General features: G+C 41.3%; 1 protein-coding gene across 3 annotated transcripts in view; it reads right to left on the bottom strand.

The window, feature by feature from the left end:
* The window catches only part of CYTH3 (cytohesin 3), a 158066-nt gene that overhangs the window by 32863 nt on the left and 99189 nt on the right, over nucleotides 1-26014 (bottom strand). Inside the window, exon 2 of one of the 3 annotated variants that reach the window (XM_055346537.2) lies at nucleotides 21144-21276. The exons of the other annotated variants lie outside the window; for them this stretch is intronic. Coding sequence (XP_055202512.1) covers nucleotides 21144-21186 — 43 coding nt within the window. The 5' untranslated portion in view covers nucleotides 21187-21276. The remainder of the gene's footprint in view (nucleotides 1-21143; nucleotides 21277-26014) is intronic. 3 annotated transcript variants of the gene reach the window in all.

Raw genomic sequence — 26014 nt, 5'->3', positions numbered from 1 at the left:
AGCAATTTTACTCCTAGGTATATCAGAAACATTTCTGTGCACTGCAACAGAAGATATGTACCAATAACATCAAAGAAGCCCATTGTGTAGATTAAAAAAGTAAACAGGCCAGGCACGTGGCTCACGCCTGTAATCCCAGCACTTTGGGAGGCCAAGGCAGGCGGATCATGACGTCAAGAGATCGAGAGCATCCTGGCTAACATGGTGAAACCCCATCTCTACTAAAAATACAAAAATTAGCTGCGTGCCGTGGCGGACGCCTATAGTCCCAGCTACTCGGGAGGCTGAGGCGGGAGAATCACTTGAACCCAGGAGGTGGAAGTTGCAGTGAGCCGAGATCGCGCCATTGCACTCCAGCCTGAGCCACAAGAGCAAAACTCCATCTCAAAAAATAAATAAATAAATAATTTTTAAAAAAGAAAAAAGAAAGAGACAAATGAAAAGAGAAAAAGCAGGCCATATCCTCTTCCTAAATAAGCCAATGGTCATCTGAAACCAAAAAGCTGTTCATCACAGAAAATAACTTTTGGATGGCAATGGTTATGCCTAAAAAAAGAGAACAAATTTATTAATATTTTCAAGGGTACTGTAGGTACTGTGTCTGATCCCTAATCAGTTAAATGTTTTCATTACGATATAAATTAAGAACACAATGTTCAGCTCATGATAAAGTAAACATGGCAAAGCAAAAAAATTTTGCAAAAAGACACTATATTTTCTTCAGGTCTTTCTTAATAAACTTTTGTCTCAAACAGAAAAAAATAAAATATGCTTCACAAAGATACAGATAATACAATTAACATAAAATTTGTAATTTCCTGCTTCCTGTATTAGATCTAAGTGTCGATAAATTCCACACTGTGGTTTTCTTTTTCTTTTTTATTTTTTTGAGACGGCATCTCACTCTCTCACCCAGGCTGGAGTACAATGGCAGGATCTGGGCTCACTGCAACCTCCACCTCCCAGGTTCAAGCAATTCTCCTGCCTCAGCCTCCCAAGTAGCTGGGATTACAGGTGCCTGCCATCATGCCTGGCTAATTTTTTGTATTCACACTGCTGTTTTCTTAAGCAATCCTCTATGTCAAGCAATGAATGAGGAAGGAACTACAATTTACTGATCAACTAACAGGTCATCTCCATTAAACCCCCCAAATAACTGAGAGCAGCCATTATTATCCTCGTTTTATGAATGAGGAAACCAAAGCCACGGAAAGTCTAATGATTCTTTCCCAGGAGAAAAAGAAAAAATATTTGAAGAAATAATGGCTGAAATGTCCCAGATTTGATGAATGACATGAATATACACCTCCAAGGTGCTCATCAAAGTCCACGTAGGATAAGCTCAAGGAGATCCAAAGTCATGCAACATGCTATTGGGTGGTCTGGTAGCTCAACGATGTCATCAGTAACCCAGTCTGTTCATCCTGCCTTCCAATGTGTCAGTTTCATCCTAAAGTCTGTCTCTTTCTCGCTCTAGGCTTCCCCCAGCAACTGAAACTACATGCTTCCTTAGTCCTATGTCTCTCTCAAGAGTGAGAAGTCTTCCTTCTGAGAAGCCCATAAAGTCTATGCTCTATTCTCCTTGGCTCAGCCTAGCTCCATCTGACATTTTACTGTGATCGGCTAAAGAGCACGAGTGGAATGAATGCGCACCACACTTAGCGTTGAAGGAGAAGAAACACAAAGAAATCCAGATCAAGAGATAATGTGAGAAGTAGGAAAGAATGAAAGCCAATAAAGAATTTCAACAGGCAGAAAACCAACATCGAATGCCCAGAGAGATCAAATAAAATAAAGAAGCAAGCAAACAGTTCTCGAATCTTCAAAACTATTACTCTTACGCATCTGAGGGAGCATCTTTTTTCTTTTTTTTTTTTGAGACGGAGTTTCACTTTTGTTGCCCAGGCTGGAGTGCAATGGCGCAATCTCAGCTCACTGCAACCTCCACCTCCCACATTCAAGTGATTCTCCTGCCCCAGCCTCACAAGTAGCTGGGATTATAGGCACGCACCACCATGCCCAGCTAATTTTCTGTGTTTTTAGTAGAGACGGGGTTTCACCGTGTTGGCCAGGCTGGTCTCAAACTCCTGACCTCAGGTGATCCACCCACCTCAGCCTCTCAAAGTGCTGGGATTACAGGCGTGAGCCACCGCGCCCAGCCGCATCTTATTTCAATATGGCAAAAAGTATATCTAATAGTAACCAGCTGACTGACACTATCCTGTTACTAAAAAGTAAATGTACCTGAAGATTCAAATCAAGTCGGTCAACAACATTTACGAAAAGAATTTTCTTCTGCTGAGCTCTCCTGTGCAGATATAGGAAAATAAGAGCCTGCAAGGGGAGAGCTTTAATTCAAGCATCGGCATACATTTCTGTTTCCTTTTTAAGAAAGTCTATCTACAGTTTCTCTCCTCCTACCCTAAGGATGAGCAGGGTTGGTTGTTAACACAGAGTGAAGACGTACAAAGTGAGTCTAAACACCAGGATGATTTAACTCTAAAGATCCTAAAATACCTTTTAATCGGAATCAAAGGACTTCCTTGATTTTTATCTTTCAGTAATACCTACTTTTCCTACCCCCTTAAGGCCCTAAGGAGTTGAATAAGCACTAGCCGTTTACTTTACCAGTATTGCAATCAGAATTTCCACGTCTAAAAGAAAATTTTGTACAGTGGGACAAAGACATGGTGGCTGTGTAGAGAAATGTATTTTCTAGAGATTCATGCCATAGTATATAGGGATATAATGCTATTATGTCTGTACTTCGAAATACTTTAGCAAAAAAAGAATTGAGGCTGAGCACAGTGGCTCACACCTGTAATCTCAGCACTTTGGGAGGCCGAAGTGGGCGGATCACCTAAGGTCAGCAGTTCCAGACCAGCCTGGCCAATATGATGAAATCCCATCTCTACTAAAAACACAAAAATTAGCCAGATGTAATGGTGGGTGCCTGAAATCCCAGCTACCTGGGAGGGTGAGGCAGGAGAAATGCTTGAACCCAAGAGGGGGAGGTTGCAGTGAGCCAAGATCATGCCATTGCCCTCCAGCCTGGGCAACAAGAGTGAAACTCTGCCTCAAAGGGGGAAAAAAAAGAATTGAGCAAAATTATAACAATTATTAAATCTATTTGATCCATTATCCATTTTACATTCTAAGAGTTTGAATTTTTCATGTTAAAAAAAATATTTAAGTTTCAGGTATTTGGCCAGGTGTAATGGCTCACGCCTGTAATCCCAGTACTTTGGGAAGCCAAAGCCAGAAGACTGCTTGAGGCCAGGAGTTTGAGACTAGCCTGGGCAACACAAAGAAACTCTGTCTCTACAAAAAACAGAAAAGAAATTAGCCAGACATGTTGTGCATGCCCACAATCCCGGGCACTCAAGAGGCTGAAGTGGGGGGATCGCTTGAGCCCTTGAGTTTGAGGATGCAGCGAGCTATGACTGTGCTACTGCACTCCAACCTGAGTAACAGAGTGAGACACTCTCTCTTAAGGAAAAAAAAAAAAAAAAAAGGAAAAAAAAAACTTTCAGGTATTAAGTGGCTAGTAACATCTGTAGCAATATCACTCAGGATATTTGGGGAAAGCATTACTAGGAAGTAACAGAATTATCCTTGACACATGAAAAGGAACAAATAAAAGGAATAGGAGTATGTGATAAAATATTTCTGAACCAGTCTCTGTGGAGCTTCTAAGTACCTTGCTGTCCTATTGTGTCTTTGGACACCCAGATTGTATAGCAAATACCAACATCTAGCTGTCAGACCAGCTGTTTAGTGACGTTCTATCAGTATCCCTCTGCATCCAAAATAACTTTGCAGTCACAGAATCTGCTGATACACAGACAATTTCACACACGTGACCGCCATACTAAAAATGGGAAGATAAGCAATGTTCAGAGAAGGTGTCCTTAATTATCCAGATCTTTTCCACAGCAACAAACCAGCCTTCAATCAAAGTTATCTAAGGCTTGGATTCACTTATTGACATCATGTATGTTTTGTTACTTGGACTCTGTTAGGTAAGAAGAAACAAAGGTCAAGTGGTTTTTTCCTCCCAAGAAATCTAGCAGTTTATTTTTGAATGGATAAAGTAATATATGGATATGGTTACACATACACAAACATATAAAAAGGCATACAATGAAAACTTCCCCTCCAACCTCAATAAAGCTGCTAAAAAAAAAAAAAAAAAAAAAGGCAGGTTAACTGGAAATCACTGGTCTGGCATGAAATCTCTAAAGCTGGTTGAATGCACCCACCACGAGCTTCCCTATAAAATCCTGACATTCCAGACACAGGCTAGGAAAAGGTCCTTCAGACTCAGTTCTCGTCTGATGGAGGAGGTTGGACACACTGGATTATTTCTAACAATGCATCAGGCTCTAAAAGAGAATGAGTCTGTGCAGCACATACGGTTTCAACATTCTTACTCTAATTCTTGATAGCAAATATAAATGTTTCCACAAGGAAAAAACAATGTGGAAAGAAGGCAGGAAATCCTCCATTTTAGTAAAAGGGTGCTGCCAGTGAAGCTTTACATAAGAATCAGGAGCAAATTCACATCATTCAGCCAAAATCCTTGCCTTTCTCAGGCACTAGCCTTCCACAAACTTAGATCTGCAAAATCACAGAGACTCACAGTTGTTGAGGTCTATGTTTTAGGTTCAGGTTTGTAGGAATTTAATTAAAGTACTTAAGTGTGGACCTTCTGCTTCCAGCCACAATGGAGTAACAGGGACTGGATTTATCCTGTTGCCTGAAATGATGGGGGTAGAAAAACAGCCAGGCACAGTGGTTATGTGCCTGTAGTCTCAGCCACTGGGGAGTCTGTAGCAGGAGGATTTGGAGCCCAAGAGTTGAGGCTGGCCTGGGCAACATAGCAAGAACCTATCTCTAAAACATAAACAATAAAAAAACAAGCAAACAAAATAACAAAATTCTACACCCTGCAAAATCTCTTTCAAAAATAAAGATGAAACAAAGACATTTTCAGATATAAAAACTTAAAGTAATCTGCCACTAGCACATTTGCACTACAAGAAATGTTAAAGCAGTCCTTCATGCAGGGGGAAAGAAAAGATACCAGATAAAAATTTGTTACCGATGCAAAAGAATGAAAGTCTTGTAAATGATAACTATGTGAGTGAATACTTTCCCTTCATGACAGATACCTCTTTAAAAGATTTACTGTTATTGTTTAAAGCAGAAATAATAAGACATGTATTGGGTTAATAACAAATATAAAACAGAACAAAGGTTGGGAGGGAAAAAGGAAAGCACACGTTATAAGCTGCTTATCCCACATGTGAAATGGTTAACATCATTTGATGGTAGACTGAGAAATGAAAGGTGTATATATAAATCCTAAACCAACCACTAACAAAGTGTGCAATAATATTAAGAAATTCAGAATCATTCCCTTATTTACCATCTTTAATAAAATCTAAGAGCCTATCAATTATAAGATGTATGCTTAATTTCAGGCAGTTTAAAATGTATAATTTGTATCTCAGAATCAAGGAAAAATGGGAGATTGTCACAGATACTCATATTAAAAAATAAGCAGGTGGTATCTCCAAGTTGATTCAGTACTTTCTAACTTTCAAGTTATATTAATAATCTAGTTATCTAACAGATTCCAATCTACCAAGAAGCTGCAGCTTTCTAGTTTACTGCTATAAATAGTGACACCCTGACACATTTTATATACATGTATATGCAAACATATGAGATCTTCCACGGAGTTCACCCGCAGTCCTATGACTTCTCCTGGAGAAAGATGGAGTTTCACAGTTATGAACTGTGGCCAGAACCCTCACTATGTTTTAGTCACTGTAAGTCAAATGTGATAATACGTACCGTGAACAAAAATTTGGTCATTTAACTCACAACTGTGTATTTCTGGCTACCTAGTCCTAATTGAAATTGATTCTCTTACCCTTAAGTTTACCTTTATTACTAATCAATACTAATTTTTGTTGTGATATGGAGCTTTTTAGATTTTTGGTCAGTTCAGAGACTGGCCGATTCTGCAGGAAACTAAGAACACTGGCAAAGCATGGGCTTTGAGCACTGGTCCCAGTTAATCCACTACATGGAAACTACATGGAGCCGTGGTTTAACACACACAGAAATAACACCTATCTCATAACACTGTTATATCCAGCAATTTAAACTGGTTATTTTGAGAAAGGATCTTGCTCTGTCACTCAGTCTGGAGTGCAATGGCACAATCACAGCTCACTGCAGCCTCAGCGTCCCAAACTCAGGTGATCCTCCCGCCTCAGCCTCCTGAATAGCTGGGACCACAGGCACGTACCACCATGCCCAGCTAACTTTCAAATTGTTTTTGTAGAGACAGGGTCTCACTATGTTGTTGTCCAGGCTAGTCTCAAACTCCTGGGCTCAAGTAATCCTCTACTTCGGCCTCCCAAAGTGCTAGGATTGTAGGTATGAGCCACCGTGCCTGGCTCAACTGTTAAATGAGCATGAGTTTCTGGAGACTACTGAAGCAGTATGATGACACGCAGAACAAACGGGCAGGCTCTGAGCTGCCAGGGGCTGCGCTCTGCCTCTCCTCACCACTCGACAGTTAGGTGACCTCAGTGGGTGATAAAGCAGCATTCAAACTATGACATCCAGGTGGGTAACAGGGCAGTCACGTGTTAGCAACAACGGAAAGGGCCAGGTGAGTGGCATGCCGCAGCTAGCCAGGATGCTGCACTGAGCTGCAGGGGCAGGCAGGAAAGCCGCAGAGGCTCCAAGGGTCCGATTCTCGCCACCTCCTTGGAACCTTCTTTCTTGTCATTTCTCCTCAATCTCCATGTGCTGATCTTTACTGTTCCAGGACACTGGTTCCTTGCCCAGCCTTCTTTGGATTAGGTGAAAGGTAACATTTTCAGACACAAACTGACAGTTGGCCACTGGTGCACCATTATCACTAACAGAAATTCTTAAATAAGTTCAATCAAGAGAAGGGATCCAGTACAGGAGGTGTGAGCGGCAAGAGAAAATGATGAGCACTGGTTTCCATAAGTAAATCTTAAAAAAACCTGACTGTGTAAGATAACAACATCTCATAGAATAAGAACAGAACTAAAATGCTCAACAACAACAGCATGTAAATAAGAAGGGAAGTAATTTGCTCTAAAGTTCTTAGGGTTCGAAGGTGGAGCGGATAGATGATCAACTTTAGACTTGGCAAGTTAAGAAGGCATACTAAAATTTCTAGGGTAAGCAGGAAAGGAATGGAGCTCAAAATGCCCAAATTGGGAAAGGGAAATTAAAATTGGAATGAGAAAAAATAATCCAAAAAAAGGCAAGGAAAGAGAAAGAGAAACACAGAACAACTGTTAGAAATACAAAATGCAAAATATTGGGTGCAGGAAAAAAAATCCAAATATACTGATCTTTACCATGGTGGACAGAAAAACACAGCCATGGTATTTTGCGGTTCCTCCTCTCAAGAAGGGAAGTCTATTTCCCACTGTTTTCTCTGGACTGGCTTTGGGACTTCCTTTGACCAAGAGAAGATGGCAGATTTGACAGTGGGCAGGGCCCAGCACCCAAGCCTCAAGGTCTTGTCCCTCCCCTATCCTGGAACCTGAGACCACCAAGCCCTGGGCCAGCAACCTTGAAAATGAAATCCATTGTGTAAAGAAACCACACGGAAGAGTCCCTGAGGTCCCAGCTGCTGCAGCACCTCAGCCAAGGCCCCAGACGAACGCGTAAGTGAAGTCATCTGGGACGAGCTCAGCCCCCGGCTGGCCTTCCAGCTGAATATGACAACATGGGTGAACCCAGACAAGAGCAGCACGTGAACCGCCAGCCAACTTGGAAATTTGGATGGTGAGACAACAGGCCATTGCTAGTTTTTTTTTGTTTTTTTTTTTTTTTGAGACAGGGTTTCGCTCTTGTTGCCCAGGCTGGAGTGCAGTGGTGCGAATCTCAGCTCACCGCAACCTCCGCCTCCTGGGTTCAATCGATTCTCCTGCCTCAGCCTCCTGAGTAGCTGGGATTACAGGCATGCGCCGCTACGCCCAACTAATTTTGTTTTTTTAGTAGAAAAGGGTTTTCTCCATGTTAGGCTCATCTCAAACTCCCGACCTGAGGTGATCTGCCTGCCTTGGCCTCCCAAAGTGCTGGGATTATAGGCGTGAGCCACCGTGCCCAGCCAGGCCATTGCTGTTTTAAACCAATTCCTTTGAAGAAGTTTGTTATGCAATAAGAAGTAACTGATATATTTACAATGAACATAAGTGAAAAAAAGGAGTAAAGTTTTAAAACTTGGACTTAAAAACCAGAACAAAAAACATCCCACTAAATGCTCTTTAAAAGAGGCATATTTAAAACATACGAATACATAAAAGTTGGTAAAAGGGTAGAAAGTGATATACCAGACAAATTCTTACCAAAAAGTTGGTACCGCTATAAGAAAAAATAGGCAAAAAAACTTTAAGAAAAATAGACTAAAGCTATGAGTCACTAGATAATGATATTTTGTTCAGTTATTCACAAAGTCAGAATTTATATGCATCTAACAAAATAGCCTCAAAATATATAAAGCAAAAATTGACAGATGTACATGTAAAAATAAAATTTTTCCCAAAGGCAAAAAAAAAAAAAAATGTTGAAGATCTTACCAACACAATAGCAAGCTTGATTTAATGGACATAATATACTTCACTGATTATAAGATGTGCTTTTTTTTCACATTTTAACATATTTGAAGTGAATTGTGACATTTACATATCATTGCCTCCATAGCTGTGAATCTGACTATTGCTAGAGGCAAAACTAAACAACTGCTACTCTTTAACGTTTCATGCAAAAAACAAAATTTAAGAATAATCTGATGAAGGATTATGAGTCTAGTCATTGCCACAGATTATTCATTGATACTTTCTGGTAAGATCAACAAAGTCTCAGCACAAAATTCTGCAAAACATTAGAAAAAAATCCAGGAGACAATATAGGAGCACTCTTTAAGAACTGCTGTGTCACTAATGCCTTCTATGGTGAAAGCACTGTGTAGAAAAACACAAATATCAACTATTCTGAGTAGACAACTGATTCAGGAGTTGGAATCTGTAAATAAGCTTCAGGAATACCTTGACCAACTTACTGTACTCATATTTCACTTTTTTTTTTTTTTTTTTGGAGACAGAGTCTCGCTCTGTCGCCCAGGCTGGAATGCAATGGCCCAATCTCGGCTCACTGCAAGCTCCGCCTCCTGGGTTCACACCATTCTCCTGTCTCAGCCTCCCGAGTAGCTGGGACTACAGGCGCCTGCCACCATGCCTGGCTAATTTTTTTATTTTTAGTAGAGACGGGGTTTCACTGTGTTAGCCAGGATGGTCTTGATCTCCTGACCTCGTGATCCACCTGCCTCAGCCTCCCAAAATGCTGGCATTACAGGCGTTAGCCACCGCACTCAGCTTCATATTTCACTTTTTATATATGTTCACAATAGAAAAAAAAAAAAAGAAACCAATATTAAGTTGAAAAAAAATCAGACAGTATAAATAAAGATTCTAAGTGAGAAGGATTCATCGCCCCTGGTTTAGGTGTCAGCTTTTTTCTTCTTAATGGAACATAAGCTAACGACGCATCTTACAATTGATACAGACAAACTCAATGGGATCATGGCACCCAACAGGTGTGCAATATACATTCAAGCACATGTGAAAAAAGAAAATAAATTTCAAAGGATTGGTGTAGTGGAGATGAAGGTGTTTTGCTCAATCTCTGGAGGTGCCTTCACGTAAAGCAGAGTTTAGAAACCTCAAAATTACATCTCCAGATCCTCTTATTCTGCCAATCAGAGGCAGTGTACAGGATTCAAAAGAGAGCAGTGAAGCAGAGGTCCTCATCCTGCCCTTTTACGCAGGCTGCTGCTCAGCTGGCCCACAAAGATGTGAAAGGTGAGGATTTTCTGGAACAGCTTTCTATCTAGTGTTCGTTCTCTAGATTCCTAGGAAGTGAGAGTTCATTCCAGCACTGTGGCCTCCTGATTCAGGTTCTGTGGACCCCATCACGGCTGGGGATATGCACGGACCTCCATGGTTGCAGGAGTTGCCTAGCAGGCGAGAATTCCTCTGGTGACTCGATTTTGGAGAGCCAAGCCAGGGCCCACTCCTTTAGCCAACCCATGGCTCCCCAATCAAATCATTCCTTCCTGCTCAAAATACTTAGAGTGCTCTATGTTTCTTGTATCGAACTATAACAAACTATTGTTGTCGTAAAGACCACATTCTCTGAACACAAAACAATCAAGTTAAAAATCAATTGCAAAACAGTGACTAGAGGATGACTGCAGTGGCTCACGCCTGTAATTCCAGAGCTTTGGGAGGCTGAGGTGGGTGGATCACTTGAGCCCAGGAGTTCAAGGCCAGTTTGGGCAACATGGCGAAGACCCTGTCTCTACTGAAAATACAAAAATTAGCCAGGTATGGTGGTGCACACCTGTAGTCCCAGCTACTTGGGGGCTGAGGTAGGAGAATCACCTGAGCCTGGATGGCCAAGGCTGCAGTGAGCCATGATCATGCCACTGCACTCCAGCCTGGGTGACAAAGCAATACTCTCTCAAAAAAGCAAAAACAAAAAACAGTGACCAGGAAAACCCATGTGTTTGGAAATTAAATTAAGAAACACAATTCTAAATAAATCATTGGTCAAAGATAACAACGTAATGTAAATTAGAAAATACCAACAAAGGCCAGGCACGGTGGCTCACACCTGTAATCCAGAACTTTGGGAGTCCAAGGTGGGCAGATCACCTGAGGTCAGGAGTTTGAGATCAGGCTGGCCAACATGGTGAAACCCCATCTCTATTAAAAATACAAAAAATTAGCCAGGCATGGCGGTGCACACCTGTAAATCCCAGCTACTCGGGAGGCTGAGGCAGGAGAACCACTTAAACCCAGGAGGTAGAAGTTGCACTGAGCCGAGATCTCACTACTGCACTCCAGCCTGGGCAAAACAATGAGACTCCGTCTCCAACAAACAAACAAAAAACAAGAAAAGAAGAGAAAGATAATGTGAAAATATTACTTGTGTACTAAAGCTAGAACAATTTAGAAAATAACAACTTAAGATGCTACCACAGCGTGGGCAATACAGCAAGGCCCTGTCTGAAAAAAGCCAAAACACATTAGCCAGGTGTGGTGGTACATACCTGTAATCCTATCTACTTGGGAGGCTGAGACAGGACAGCTTGAGCCCAGCAATTTGAGGCTGCAGTGAGCTATGATGGGGCCACTGCACTCTAACCTGGGTGACAGAGCAAGGTCCTATCTCTTAAAAAAAAAAAAAAATGCTTATTTTAGAAAATAATTTTGTTGAAAAATGATAAACTAAGCACTCACCTTTAAAAATTAGAAAAACAACTGCTTAAACCCAAAACAGAAAATCAATTATTAAAATACAATCAAGTAAAGCCACTTTGGAAAACAGTTTGGCAGTTCTTCAAAAAGTTAAAACAGTTTGCATTCCAGCAATGCCACTCTAGTTATATACCCCAAAAAGTAAAAACATATGTCCACACAAAAACCTGTACATGAATGTTCATAGCAACACTATTCACAAATAGCCCAAACAACCTAAATGTCCATCAACAGATGAATAGATTTAAAAATATATGGTCTATATGTACAATGGAATGTGATTCAGCCATAAAAATGAAGTACTGATACATGCTACAACACAGATGAACTCTGAGAACATGATGCTAGGTGAAATGAGCCAGCCACAGAAGACCACATATTGTATGATTCCATTTACAGAAAACATCCAGAGCAGGTCAAGAACAGACAAAACTAATTTGTGTTGATAGGAATCAAAACAGTGGGTAACCTGGGGAGGCAGAAAGTACTGCCTGAAGAAGGGCATATCAGAGCCTCCTGTGATGTTGCACATGTCTATTTCAATTTAGGCAGTAGATGCCCAAGGGTGTGTGTACATGAATACATGGAAAATAGCTTGAGTTCTAGGTACGCTCAACATCTGGGCGCTTTACTTATTGCCCTTAAAAGCCTATGTCCGAAAAACTGATCCCTTTTAATCCTTAACAGAAGAAGGGAAGAATTTCCTGAAAAAGACACTGAAATAGCATTCTAAGAACATGCCAAACACTAAGAGAACCAATGCTAATTGCCCTAGGATGACTTCAGGACAATCCAGTCTAAGGTACAAACATGAGTCAGGTGGCCTCACTGCCACCTCTACCTTATATCCTGTGGCTCTAAGATACAAAGCATCAAGTAAAGGGCAAATCCCAGCAGCGTTTTAAGGGACAATGGGGGAGACGATTTTTTTCTTTTTAGAGAGACTACTAACTACAGAATAAATGCTTCATAAAATCTAAAACCCATCAATTTTAAGTAAACCATTATTTTTATGTCCTGTTTAAAAGAAAAAACACCAATACTACAAACTTTAAGATGCCATACCATAAGACACATTCCAATTTCACAGAAATTAAAATGTGCAACTTTTTTTTTTTTTTTTTTTGAGACGGAGTCTCACTCTGTCGCCCAGGCTGGAGTGCAGTGGCGCGATCTTGGCTCACTGCAAGCTCCACCTCCTGGGTTCACGCCATTCTCCTGCCTCCGCCTCCCGAGTAGCTGGGACTACAGGCACCTGCCACCAAGCCCGGCTAATTTTCTGTATTTTTAGTGGAGACAGGGCTTCACCGTGTTAGCCAGGATGGTCTCCATCTCCTGACCTCGTGATCCACTTGCCTCGGCCTCCCAAAGTGCTGGGACTACAGGCGTGAGCTGCCACGCCCGGCCTAAAATGTGCATCTTAGAATCAGTGATATACAGCTATAAAGAATGCCTACTTTTTAATGCAGTAGCATTTAATTCAAACTTGATGTTTGAGTCAGGTGGAGTGGCACACACCTGTAATCCCAGTACTTTGGGAAGCCAAGGGGGTTGGATCACTTGAGACCAGGAGTTTGAGACCAGCCTGGGCAACAGAGCGAGACTCCATCTCAAAAAACAAAACAAAAAAAGGCTGGGCGCAGTGACTCATACCTGTAATCCCAGCACTTCAGGAGGTCGAGGCAGGCAGACTGCTTGAGTTCAGGTGTTCAAGACCAGCCTGGGCAACATGGTGAAACTCCATCTCCACAACAAATACAAAAATTACCTGGGTGCAGTGGTATATGCCTGTAGTCCCAGCTACTTGGGAGGCTGAGGTGGGAGGATGGCTTAAGCCCAGAAAGCGGAGGTTGCAGTAAGCCGAGATCATGCCACTGCACTGCAGCCTGGGTGACAGAGCCAGACCCTGTCTTGGGGTGGTGGGGGGAATGGTGTTAGAAGCAGATAAAAAAAGCCATTAATAACTGTTCTATAGGATGATACTTTTGAGCACTACTGTTCTTATTCTTCCAAGACTCCTTCTACCTTAGGTATATATATCTATCTATTGTTTCTCTGACTTTTGGCTAAGATCAAGTGTAGGTATACACATCTATCACTGGATAAGGTAGGTAAGAATTTTTGTACACTACAAAGATGACAGATAAACTTAGCAATAAACTAGCAATCAGGGCAGTCATTGCAAGTTTTTTAAATAACTGCTTTGTATTTACATGGTGTTATATGTAAAACTAACAAACATGGTGTTACAACCCTACCCAAATCAGCCTTTTGGACTCATATATAAACATCCTCTTGACAACAAACATGCCAACCCACAATTGCTGCTCTACAAGCAATGGAAGAATCACTGTAGTGGCATGTGTCTTACCAAATGCAGTAGTCAAGGACAGTTTATTCCCCAGTTCCATACAGCAAAACTAAACCTAAGGGCCAAGGACATAGCCAGCTCCTTGGGATCCTTGGCAAAAGTGCTTCATTCCAATCATTCATTCTAGCTCATTTTCTTTTCTTTTTTTGAGAGGTGCGGCAGGATCTCACTGCCACCCAGGTTGGGGGGCAATGGCCCAATCACAGTTCACCGCAGCCTCCAACTCCTGGACTCAGGCAATCACCCTGCCTCAGCCTCCCAAGTATCTGGGACTACAGGAGCCTGCTATCATATCCAACTATTTTTTATTTTTGTAGAGATGGGGTCTTGCTATGCTGCCCAGGCTGGTCTGAAGCGATCCTCCCTCCTCAGCCTCCCAAGGTGTTGGGATTGCAGGTGTGGGTCACCACGCCTGGCCTAGAGTTCATTTTCTGTAGCAGTTTTTTATAACATGGTCTAAAGATCTTCTCCACAGAAACACTTGGAGGTATTTGTCTAAAATAGAGTTCCTAGACCCTATCCCAAACCTACCAAATCAGAACCTCTGGGTATGAAGCCCAGGACTCTGAATTTTAACAAGCTTCCCAAATGATTTTGTTGAACAGGGAAATTTGAGAAGCACTGCTAAAATACAGCACTGAATAGATAAGTCCTTAAATCATGAATGCAACAGACAGAGAGGCAATGTGACACAGTCAATCTTGCAGCTGGACTTGTCTCAAATCTTCTCTCTGCCACTTACTAGCTCTGCGCCTTTAGGCACAGCGTCTTTTACCTAACCTCTCTATGCCTCAGTTTCCTCATTTGTAAATGGGATACTACTACTATCTCAAGCTAATCAAACTCTCTTCTTGAATATTACTAGAAATTTCAAATTAAATACTGCATCTCAGAACAAATCAAAACAAAAAATATTGTAAGATCTTGAACGATGAATATGTTGACCTCAGTCATGAAAAACTAGTAATAGACATTGAGACTTTCTACCCTAGCTAACTGAAAAACAGAGTAAAATAAACAACTTCTGAGATCAAACCTGAATAAAGTTTCTTTCACAGCCAGAAGCTGTCGTTGGCGGTGCGGGGGAGCAGCTTCACAAATGCACGTGACTAAAAACCATGTGAGGACACTTTGGAAGACAGTTTGGCAGTTTCTCTCCAAGCTCAACAGCCTTACAATATGATCCAGCAACTGCCCTCCTTGGAATTTACCCAACTGAGTTGGAAACTATGTCCACATGAAAATCTGCCATAAATATTTATAGCAGCTTTATTTATAATTGCCAAAAACTGAAGCAACCAAGATGTCCCTCAATAGGTGACTCGATAAACTATGATGCATCCAGACAATGAAATATTATTCAGTGATAATAAGAGATGAGCTCTCAAGCCTTGAAAAGACATAAAGGAACTTTAAATGTATATGGCTAAGTGAAAGAAGCCAATATGAAAAGGCTACATATTGTACAATTTCAACTAGATGGCATTCTGGAAAAGGCAATGCTACTGAGACAACAGAAGGATCAGTGGTTGCCAGGGGTTCAGGGGGACACGGAGAGGGATGAATAGCTGAGCACAGGGGACTCCTGGTTGGTGAAACTCTTCTGTATGATATGGTAATGGTGGATCCATGTCATTATGCACCTGTCAGAACCCCAAGGACCCCAAAAGGAAATGCTATTGTAAACCATCAACTTCAGGTAGTAACAAGGTATCAATATTGGTTCATCCATTATAAGAAATGCACCACACTAATGTAAGATGTTAATAACAGGGAAACTATGAGCTGGGAGGCGGTGAGCAGATGGGAACTCTATACTGTCTGCTCGATTTTTATGTAAATCTAAATTAGTTCTAAAAACTAAAGTCTATTAATAACATTTTAAAGTAGGGATAATGACATCCAAAGCTACCAAATAATTCTCTAAGACAACTTTGTGAAAGTCACCTCTGACAATTTAATCAACCCAAACTCCCAACAAGTCCTCTTGGAGATGCGACAGAAGATGAAAGAAGATTCCTTATCAAATTTCAAATGAGTTTTCAACTACCATGTCAAGGAGATGTCACCTAAAATTTAAGATTAGATTTATCCTTTTCATTGAAGTTTTTTCAAAATCTTTGGCCTTGAGAACTTAAGTTGGGAAGATAAAAACATTTTTATAACTAATTTGCTATATCCATAGGTGGAACTTTGGCTAAAAATGCGTGAAATCTAAGACAGTGTTCATGCTGCTGGTGTCCCCAAAAGAAACCCCCAGTGCTTGTCAGTCATTTTTTTCCAAACCATTTCATTAACTCTGATGGATTCTGACACAACTTCACACATCATCTTGAGTAGTGGTGCCAGGCTTAGGAAAGCAGTATTTTTTCCTCCTCAGCATCTTTAACTAAGTATCTTCCAAGAAAACAGTTGGGCATATTGCCTTCACTGATAAGAGTTGTTACACTTAAAATGCTTCAAACAGCACCAAAAAGCAGGGTGAGGATTAATCTTTTGTAAAACCTGAAGTATTCTATTTGATATTTGATCACAAAATGGAGAAATCGATATTCTGGAATTTTTTCTCAATTTCCTTTCCAAGTGAAGTTTTGGCAGTACTCATGAAAATATAAATCAAATCATGTCTCTTCCCTGCTTAAAACACATATGACTTCCCACTGGGTTCAGAATAAAATCCGAGTTCCTCACCTGAGCCTACAGTGCCCTCCCTGATCCGACCCCATCTGCCACCGGGGCACCATCCCCTCCTGTGAACCACTCTCTTGAGCACCTGGCTGGCTCCAGCTCCCTCCAGCTCCCTTGCTCAAAGCAGGCCCTCCCTGATCACCCTGTCTAAAGGACAGACTCTCAGCTCCCTGCACAATCGCTTTCTCTCAGACATGGCTGTTGTATTTCTTTCATAGCACTTTTTACCCAGAGTGTTTTGGAAGCAGAACAGAATGATGGCTGAATGCGCGTTTTGTGGAGCCACACTGCGGAGCCTGACTCCTGGCTCTACCACTTCATTAGCTGTGCAAGACCGGACACCTCTGCTTTGCTTTTCTCATTTCAAAAATTTTAAAATTTTTAATTGTGGTAAAACACATAACACAGCTGGGCACAGTGGTGCATACCTATAGTCCTAGACTCTTAGGAGATTGAGGCAGAAGGATCATTTGAGCCCAGGAGTTCAAATCCCAAAGTGCTGGGATTACAGGAGTAAGCCACGGTGCCTGGCCTAAATATATTCTTTTATTTTTAAATGTACAATTAAATGATTATTGACTATAGTTACCCTGTTGTGCTATCAAATATTAGGTCTTGGCTGGGCACGGTGGCTCATGCCTGTAATCCTAGCACTTTGGGAGGCTGAGGCGGGTGGACCACTGTGGCCCAGAGTTTGAGACCAGCCTGGCCAAAACGTCTCTACTAAAAATACAAAAATTAGCCAGGTGTGGTGGCTTGCACTTGTCATCCCAGCTACTCAGGAGGCTGAAGCACAAGAATCACTTGAACCCAGGAGGTGAAGGTTGCAGTGAGCTGAGATTGTGCCACTGCAGTACAGCCTGGGCGACAGAGTGAGACGCTGTCTCAAAAATAAATAAATAAATAAAAAATACTAGGTCTTATTCATTCTTTCTAACTAATTTTTTGTGCCCATAAACCATCCTTATCTCCCCTTTACCCTTCCCAGCCTCTGGTAACCATCCTTCTACTCTCTATCTCCATGAGTTCAATTTCAACCATTTTTTTTGAAGCAAGGTCTCCCGATGTTTCCCACACTGGAGTATGGTGGTCAATAATGACTCAGCAGTCTTGAACTCCAGGGCTCATGCAATCGTTCTGCCTTGGCCTCCCAAGTAATGGCTACATGCATGTGCCACCAGGCCTGGCATCCATTTTTTCTTACATGTCCAGTTCAGTACTGTTAAGTATATTCACACTGTTTTGCAACCATCATCACTATCCATCTCTAGAACTTTTTCATCTTGTAAAACTCTGTACCCATTAAATACTAACTCCCCAATTCTCCCTTTCCCCATCCCCAGGCACCCACCATTCTACTTTGTCTCTATGAATTCAACTACTCAGGTACCTCACATAAGTAGAATCACACAGTATGTGTCTTGTGACTGGCTTATTTCACCTGGCATAAATATAAAAAAAAAAGTTCTCAAGGTTCATCCATGTTGTGGCATGTTTCCTTTTTTAAAAACAAATTATTTTCAATTTTTTTTTAAAGATTAGTCAAATGCAGCAGTGAGAAGGGAGGAAAGAGTAGAATAAGGAGTTAGACCTGTAACTGAACAATCGATATAACTCACTACCTTCGGACCAGCCTTCCTTCCTTTGTAAGGCTGAGTAATATTCCATTGTATGGAGAGACCATATTTTGCTTATCCATTCATCTGGCCATGAACACTCTGGTGGCTTCAGCTCTTGCCCATTGTGAAGGGCACTGGGGCAGTGCGATTTTTAATTTTTGGAGGAATCTCCACACTGTTTTCTACAGCAGCTGCACCATTTTACATTCCCACCAACAGTGTACAAGGTTTCCACTTTTCCGCACAGTCAGCTCATCTTTAATAGGGATAACAGTAACTACTGCACCTAAAAGTGCCATGTATTAATATTATTAGTAGCATCCCACTGACTTATTGTTTAGTTTATGTCTCCTCCTGCAAGAATGTCAACTCCCAAGGACAGGGTTCTTCCTTGTCTGGTTCATTATTAAATTCCCAGCACCAAGAACCGTGACTAGCACATAGTGGGAACTCAGAGATACCTTGCTGAATTATCAGACTACTCAGAACACAGGCTTTTCACAAAAGGTGCTCCAGAGATGAGATGTATGTTTATCAGCTCTTTGCAATTAAAAGAGCTATTTCATTCATTTTCATGGTCTTCGTGAATTCCTGAAAATATATCCCAGCACTATCCGTTGCTGAATGGTACAGAAAAGAGTTTGGGGAAAGGAGGAACCTCCAACACCACTTTAGGAAGATTTCCACAATTTTGTGTCAATCTTAAAGTCGAGAGGGCTTTAATAACATTGGTGCCTATCTACAACAACGACGGCTCTGATTCCATTCTTTACAATACAATCTCAATCCCAGTAAAGTGTCCCCATGGTTTTTTGTTTGTTTGTTTTTTTGCCGTTGTCTTTAATTACCCATTTTGAAAAATTTAATCTCCTTGGCCTTCAACCCCCAAGGGCCTTGAGAACCAATGGTCTAGGGAAGCACAGTTCCTAAGTGTGACTATGTCACAGCTTTGGTGCTCTCTTCGGGTGTCTGAAGACACAATCTCATGCACTTTCCTAGATTCCTCAGTTAATTCAAGATTACACCCAAGCAGAAGATTAACACTGTTCCTTGGAAGCCAGCAAGGCAGGAATCCATCACAGGGGCCCAGCCCAGAAGACAGCCCATTCTGTCTGGATGTTCTCTCTGCCCACCAGGAGAACTTGGCTCCATGAAGTTTCAGTGCTTCTCAGCCACATAACGCATCAGAACACAGGAGTTATTCTCAGCATCCTTTTAGGAAGGCTCACGGAGTGCAGGGAAAGCAGTGTCACAGACTCCCCTGACCTTGTAAGAGGAACTAGAGCTTCTCAGAAGACATATTTTGATTCAAAGTTTTTATAGGGCCCATCTTGGACCACACAAATAAGAGAAAAACAGGTCCAAAAGTTAAAGTACACTGATACCTCCAGCTCTGAAATGTCTAAAAAGTAAGATGGATGGATGGATCGATGAGAGACGGATAAACGGCCATGTGATAAAGCACACACAGTGAAAGGTTAATCGTGGATCCTAGGTGGGGGGTTTACACCTAAGCCACTGTATAGCCTTTCAACATTTTTGTATACTTGAAATTTTTCATACTAAAATGTTGAAAAGTATTTTGAAAATTCAAAACATAAGAAATAAATTTTAAAAGCCTTGACTATTAGAGAACTCTACAGATTTCTAAATGATTTTAACGGCATTTTCCCTTAATTTTGTGTATAAGGAATGCTTTAAAAATTACTACTTTTATTTTCTCTTCAAATATTACTAAGTATTCCTAAATAACCTACAGCATCTGGCTCTTCAAAACCACACAAACTGGTGCTTTTTCCAAAGAGAAGTGTCATTTTCAGCCCTGGAGTTCCCCACTATGAGAGCTGGTACCTAAGAGGGCCACATTCCACCTGGCCTAGGAATGACCTTAGAACAAAACAAACTGAGCATACTCTCACTAAACTATACAAAACAAAATTTTTAATAAGCAAAAATAACTTGCTAGTTCAAGAGACAAGTAGAGCCTGTAAGATGTGTTGTTTCCTTCTCATCTAACCTAAAGGACACATGCGATTGACAAGATTTCCCACGGTAATATCCAAGTACCAACTATGATAAAAACTGATGCCAAAGCGAATATTCGCTCTGTGAAAGGCTGTGGCTCCGCGCAACCACAGGCAAAGAGCTGCCTAGTCATACTCTTAGTATAGAGACAATAGTATTTTCTTATCTTGATTTTGATTGGCTTGAAAAAAAAGAGTAAGGTTATTTTGGTGAATTTTTAAAAAGACAAAAATTTAAACAGAACCCACCTTACACAAAACTACAGAGTTATTTGTGTGTGAAGAAAATGGGACAGGATGCCCCCTCTTCCTCTGAGAATTCTGTTACTTCAAGTGTTCTGAAAGAGTACTGGTTGGATTTTAAAACGCCACTCCACAACATGGAGCACATGAGAGTTGACAAGGAAAATCGCAGCTGAGCAACACCAGAAAGTTCTTCCTGATTATTCCCCCTGCTCTAGTGACCCAAGAGCAGAAGATGCTCCACGGTTCAGGGGCAACTGATAGTCCCAAAACGTACAGATAATTTCCCTAAAGACAAATGAGGACAGGCCGGGCGCGGTGGCTCACGCCTGTAATCCCAGCACTTTGGGATGCCGAGGCGGGCGGATCACGAGGTCAGGAGATCAAGACCATCCTGGCTAACACAGTGAAACCCCATCTCTACTAAAAATACAAAAAATTAGCCGGGTGTGGTGGTGGGCACCTGTAGTCCCAGCTCCTCGGGAGGCTGAGGCAGGAGAATGGCGTGAACCCAGGAGGCAGAGCTTGCAGTGAGCCGAGATCGCGCCACTGCACTCCAGCCTGGGTGACAGAGCAAGACTCCATCTCAAAAAAAAAAAAAAGACAACTAAGGACAAAAAGGGTGGGCTAGAAAAACATTTTTTAATGGGTGAAAACTTCTCAAATTTGGCAAAAAACATAAGCCTACGAATTCAAGAGGCTAAACAAACTTGAAACAGGATAAACCCAGAGACCTATGCCAAGACACATGATACACATTCTTCTGAAAGAGAAAAATGTTTGAAACCAACCAGAGAAAATAACACCTTACCTACAGAGGAGAAAGATAATTCAAATGACAATGGGCTTCTCATCAAAACCACAATGGCCAGAGGAAGCAGCAAAACATTCTTCAAGTGAAGAAAGAACTGTCAGCCCTGAATTCTGTATCTGGTGAAGTTATCCTTTGGGAATGAAAGGGAAATTGAGACATTCTTAAATAAAGGAAAACGAAAAGAATTTGTCACCAGTAGACCTACCCTAAAAGAATGGCTAGAGGGAGTTCTCTAACTAGGAGGGAAATGATCAAAGAAGTCATCTTAAAATATTAGAAAACAAGAACAAAAGAAACAGTAAAAATATGTATAAGTGTAAAAAACTTTCCTTCTCCTCTTGGGTTTTCTCAATCACCTTTGATGGTTGAGGCAAAAACTAACACCATCTGATGTAGTTCTCAATGTATATGGAAGAAATATGTAAGATTACAAATTGGAGACAGTGAGGGACACAGAGGGAGGTAAGGGTTCTACATTTCATTTGAACTGGTAAAGTGACACCACCAGTAGATGGTAATTATATAAATATATATATTACTTATTATACATACATATATACATATATGCAAACATACATCTAGAGCAACCATTTAAAAAGCTATACAAAGAGATATATGCAATCAAAAACATAGAGACCAGGTGCAGTGGCTCATACCTGTAATGCTAGCACTTTGGGAGGCTGAGGTGGGTGGATTACCTGAGCTCAGGAGTTTGAGACCAGCCTTGTCAACACCGCAAGACCCCATCTCTACAAAAAAAATCAAAAAATTAGCCGGGTGTGGTGACACACACCTATGGTCCCAGCTACACAGGAGGCTGAGGTGGGAGGATTACTTGAGCCTGGGAGGCAGAGGTTGCAGTCAGCCAAGATCACACTACTGCACTCCAATCTGGGTGACAGGGTGAGACCCCATCTCAAAAAAATGTGTGTATGTATATATACACACATACACATACATACACACACATATGTCAAACTGGAATTCTAAAAAATCTTCAAGTAACTCACAGGAAAAAGAAAACAAAAAGCTGAACAGGAAAAAAAAAAAAAAAGAAATGGCAGACTTAAGCCCTAATATAATCGATACTGACTTTTTTTTTTTTGGTATGACTGGGTCTCACTCTATCACCCAGGCTGGAGTGCAGTGGCATTATCTCCGCTCACTGCAACCTCTGCCTCCCAGGTTCAAGTGATTCTCCTGCCTCAGCCTCCCAAGTAGCTGGGATTACAGGCGTGTGCCACCACACCCAGCTAATTTTTCTATTTTTAGTAGAGACAGGGTTTCACCATGTTGGCCAGGCTGGTCTCGAACTCCTAACCTCAGGTGATCCCACCAGCCTCGGCCTCCCAAAGTGCTGCGATTACGGGCATGAACCACTGCTCCTGGCCAATAATCATCTTAAATGTAAAAGGTCTAAATATAAATGTTAAATATTAAAAGATTGGCAGAGTAGAATTTAAAAATTATACATGACCCACCTAGATGCTGTCTACAAAAAACTCACTTCAAATACACGTATGTTATATTCGAATATATTGGCTGAAGTAAAAGGATGAAAAAGATATCACGCAAACATTAATAAAAAGAAAGCAGGTGTGGCTATATTAATAAAACAGCTACAGTAAACTTCAGAGCAAAGAAAACTACCAGAGACAGATATTATATAATGATCCATCAAAAAGACATAGCAATTCTAAATGTATATGCACCAAACAAAGCTGCAAAATATGTGATTCCAGCAACAACAGAGCTGAGAGAAATCAACAATTATAGTCAGAGAATTCAATGCCTTTCTCTCTTGTTAATAATTAATGAACCAAAGAATCAGCAAGTATAGAGAAGAACTCACCACCACCATCAACCAACAAGGTCTCAGAAAGATTACAGAACACTCCCACCAACGGCATAATATTCATGTTTTTCAAGACCCCACAGGAAATTGTAGTAGGCTGAATCACTGACCCCCAAAGATATCCAGGTCCTAATCTCTAGAACTTGTGAATGTTAACTTACATGACAAAAGGAACTCTGCAAATAGAATTAAGAATTTTAGATTAAAAAAAAAATAGATGGAGAGCGAGGCATGGTGGCTCATGCCTGTAATCCCAACACTTTGGAAGGCCGAGGTGGGCAGATCACTTGAGCTCTGGAGTTCAAGTCCAGCCTGGGCAACATGACAAAACCCCATCTCTATGAAAAATACAAAAACTAGCCAGGTATGGTGGTGTGCATCTGTAGTTCCAGCTATTCAGGAGGCTGAGGTGGGAGACTTGAGCCAGGGAGGTGGGAGGTTGCAGTGAGCCGAGATCACACCACACTCCAGCCTGGGCAACAGAGCCAGACCCTATCTCAAAAAGAAAAGAAAAAGCATCTTCAATGGAGATGATTATCCTGGATTATCCAGGGGATCTAAATGCAATAAAAAATGTCCATATAAGAAGAAAGCACAGGAGATGTGACACAGAAGAAGGCAACGTGATGACTGAAGCAGGATGCCAGGCGGCTGGGTTTGAAGATGGAGAGAGGGGTCATGGACAAGGAAATGCAGCTGTAGATGCTGGGAAAGGGAAGAAAATGCATTCTCTCCTCCAGACGGAGCACGGCCCATTGGACACCTTTATTTTGGCCCAGTGAAGCTGATTTCAGACTTCTTACTTCCAGAACAGTACAAGAATAAATGTCTGCTATTTTAAGGCGCAAAATGTGTGGTAACTTATTACAACAGCCTCGGGAAACAAATACAGAACTAGGGTGCAGCTGTAACAAATACCTAAAAATGTGGAACCAGCTTTCAAATTGTAAGGGACAGAGGCTGGAAGAATTTTGAAGATGACGATACAGAAAGCCTAGATTGCCTTAAACAGATCACAGAAATGTGGATGTTAAAAACTGTGCCACTTGCCAGGCACGGTGGCTCATGTCTGTAATCCTAACACTTTGGGAGGCCGAGGCGGGCAGGTCACGAGGTCAGGAGATCGAGACCATCCTGGCCAACATGACGAAACTCCGTCTCTACTAAAAATACAAAAATTAGCTGGGCGTGGTGGCGCACACCTGTAGTCCCAGCTACTTGGGAGGCTGAGGCAGGAGAATCACTTGAACCTGGGAGGCGGAGGTTGCAGTGAGCCGACACTGTGCCACTGCACTCCAGGCTGGCAACGGGGCGAGACTCCATCTCAAAAAAAAAAAAAAAAACTGCCACTTAGGACTCAGGAGAAGTGAGGAGCAGAGTACAGAAAGTCTGTATCATCTTAGAGAATACCTACATCTTCATAAGCACACCGTTGGTAGAAAAATGGACATTAAATGTACTGCTGGTAGGACTCAAAGAAATGAGCCACCTCTTTTTGGAAACTATTATATACTAGCAGAAAACATAGCTGAATTATCTCCTACAACTGTGTGAAAAGCAGAACGTGTAAGTGATGAACTTGGATATTTAATTGAGGCATTTTCCAAGCAGAGTGTTAAAGGTGCAACCTGGTTTCTTCTTGCTGCTTATAGTAAAATGCAAAAGAGAGAAATTAAGAGAAACTATTATGCAAAAAGGAACCAGGGCTTAATTTGGGAAATTCTGAGCCTGCATGGATTGCAAAAGACAACAAAATTAGGAGATTCACTGGCAGGAAAAAGTGCTCTAAGGAAAGACAAGGGTGTGGCTGGCCAGTGTTTTGCTAGTATGCTGGAAGAATTAAAAGGTGAGAGTATTCATTCACACAGAAAGCTCTTTGAAGAGATTTAAGCCTGTCACTCATGAATCCCCTCAACCCTCTCAGCAAAAGCCAGGAATAGAAACAGAACCGCACAGGTAAGATCTATGGAGGGCCCTCTTGCCCCCTGTGAAATCCCTGTGAGATACAGAGGAGACCCACAAGGTTTTTGAGGATGTTCAAAAAGTAGAAACTCCACTAGCTTGGAATGAAAAAGACTCATTCCTATCAAATTTCCAGTAAGTTTTTTTTTTTAAGAGATAGCAAAGACCATTCTCAAATTTATAATGGCAAGTCAAAGGAATCAGAATAGCTGGAACAATTTTGAAAAAAAGATAAATTGGAGGAATTATTCTCCTCAATTTCAAGGCTTACATAACTATATTATTCAAGACTGTGGTGTTGGCAGAGGGATAGACACACAGATGAATGGAACAGAAGAGAGAACTCAGAAGAGCCCACACTCAGAGCCAAGTGACTGGGACTACAGGCATGCACCACCACACCCAGCTAATTTTTGTATTTTTTTTGGTAGAGACGGGGTTTCACCATGTTGGTCAGGCTGGTCTCAAACTCCTGACCTCAAGTGATCTGCCCACCTCGGCCTCCCAAAGTGCTGAGATTACAGGGGTTAGCCACCGCGCCTGGCCTAGCCAAGTGATTTTTGACAAAGGTGTAAAAGCGGTCCAATGCAGAACGGATATTCTTTTCAATAAATGTTGCTGCAGCAATTGGCAATTCATAGGCAAAAGAATGAAACTTGACCTAAACCTCACATTTTATACAAAATTAACTCAAAGTAGACCATAAGTTTAAATGTAAAACTATAAAACTTTAAAAGAAAATATGAGAAAAATCTTTGAGAGTGAAGGCTTAGTAATGACTGAGAATCCACAGACGTGATTGAGAATCCATAAGAGAAAAAAATAATAAATTGGACATCAAAATTAAAAACTTTTGCTCTGCAAAGCATTAAAAGGATGAAGAGAAGCTACAGACTGGGAGAAAGTCTCGAAAGATCCTGTCTCAAAAAAAAAAAAAAAAAAAAACCAAAGGCTGGCAAAGATGTGGACAATCTGGATCTTTCATACATTGCTGGTGGGAACATAAAATGTTATAGCCCTCCGGAAAATAATTTGGCATTTTCTTATAAAA

The sequence above is a fragment of the Gorilla gorilla genome, chromosome 6 (genome assembly GCF_029281585.2).
Source record: "Gorilla gorilla gorilla isolate KB3781 chromosome 6, NHGRI_mGorGor1-v2.1_pri, whole genome shotgun sequence".
NCBI classification, from domain to species: Eukaryota; Metazoa; Chordata; class Mammalia; order Primates; family Hominidae; genus Gorilla; species Gorilla gorilla.
The sequence above is the reverse complement of the archived record's forward strand: the minus strand, read 5'-3'. Positions and strand labels throughout refer to the sequence as shown.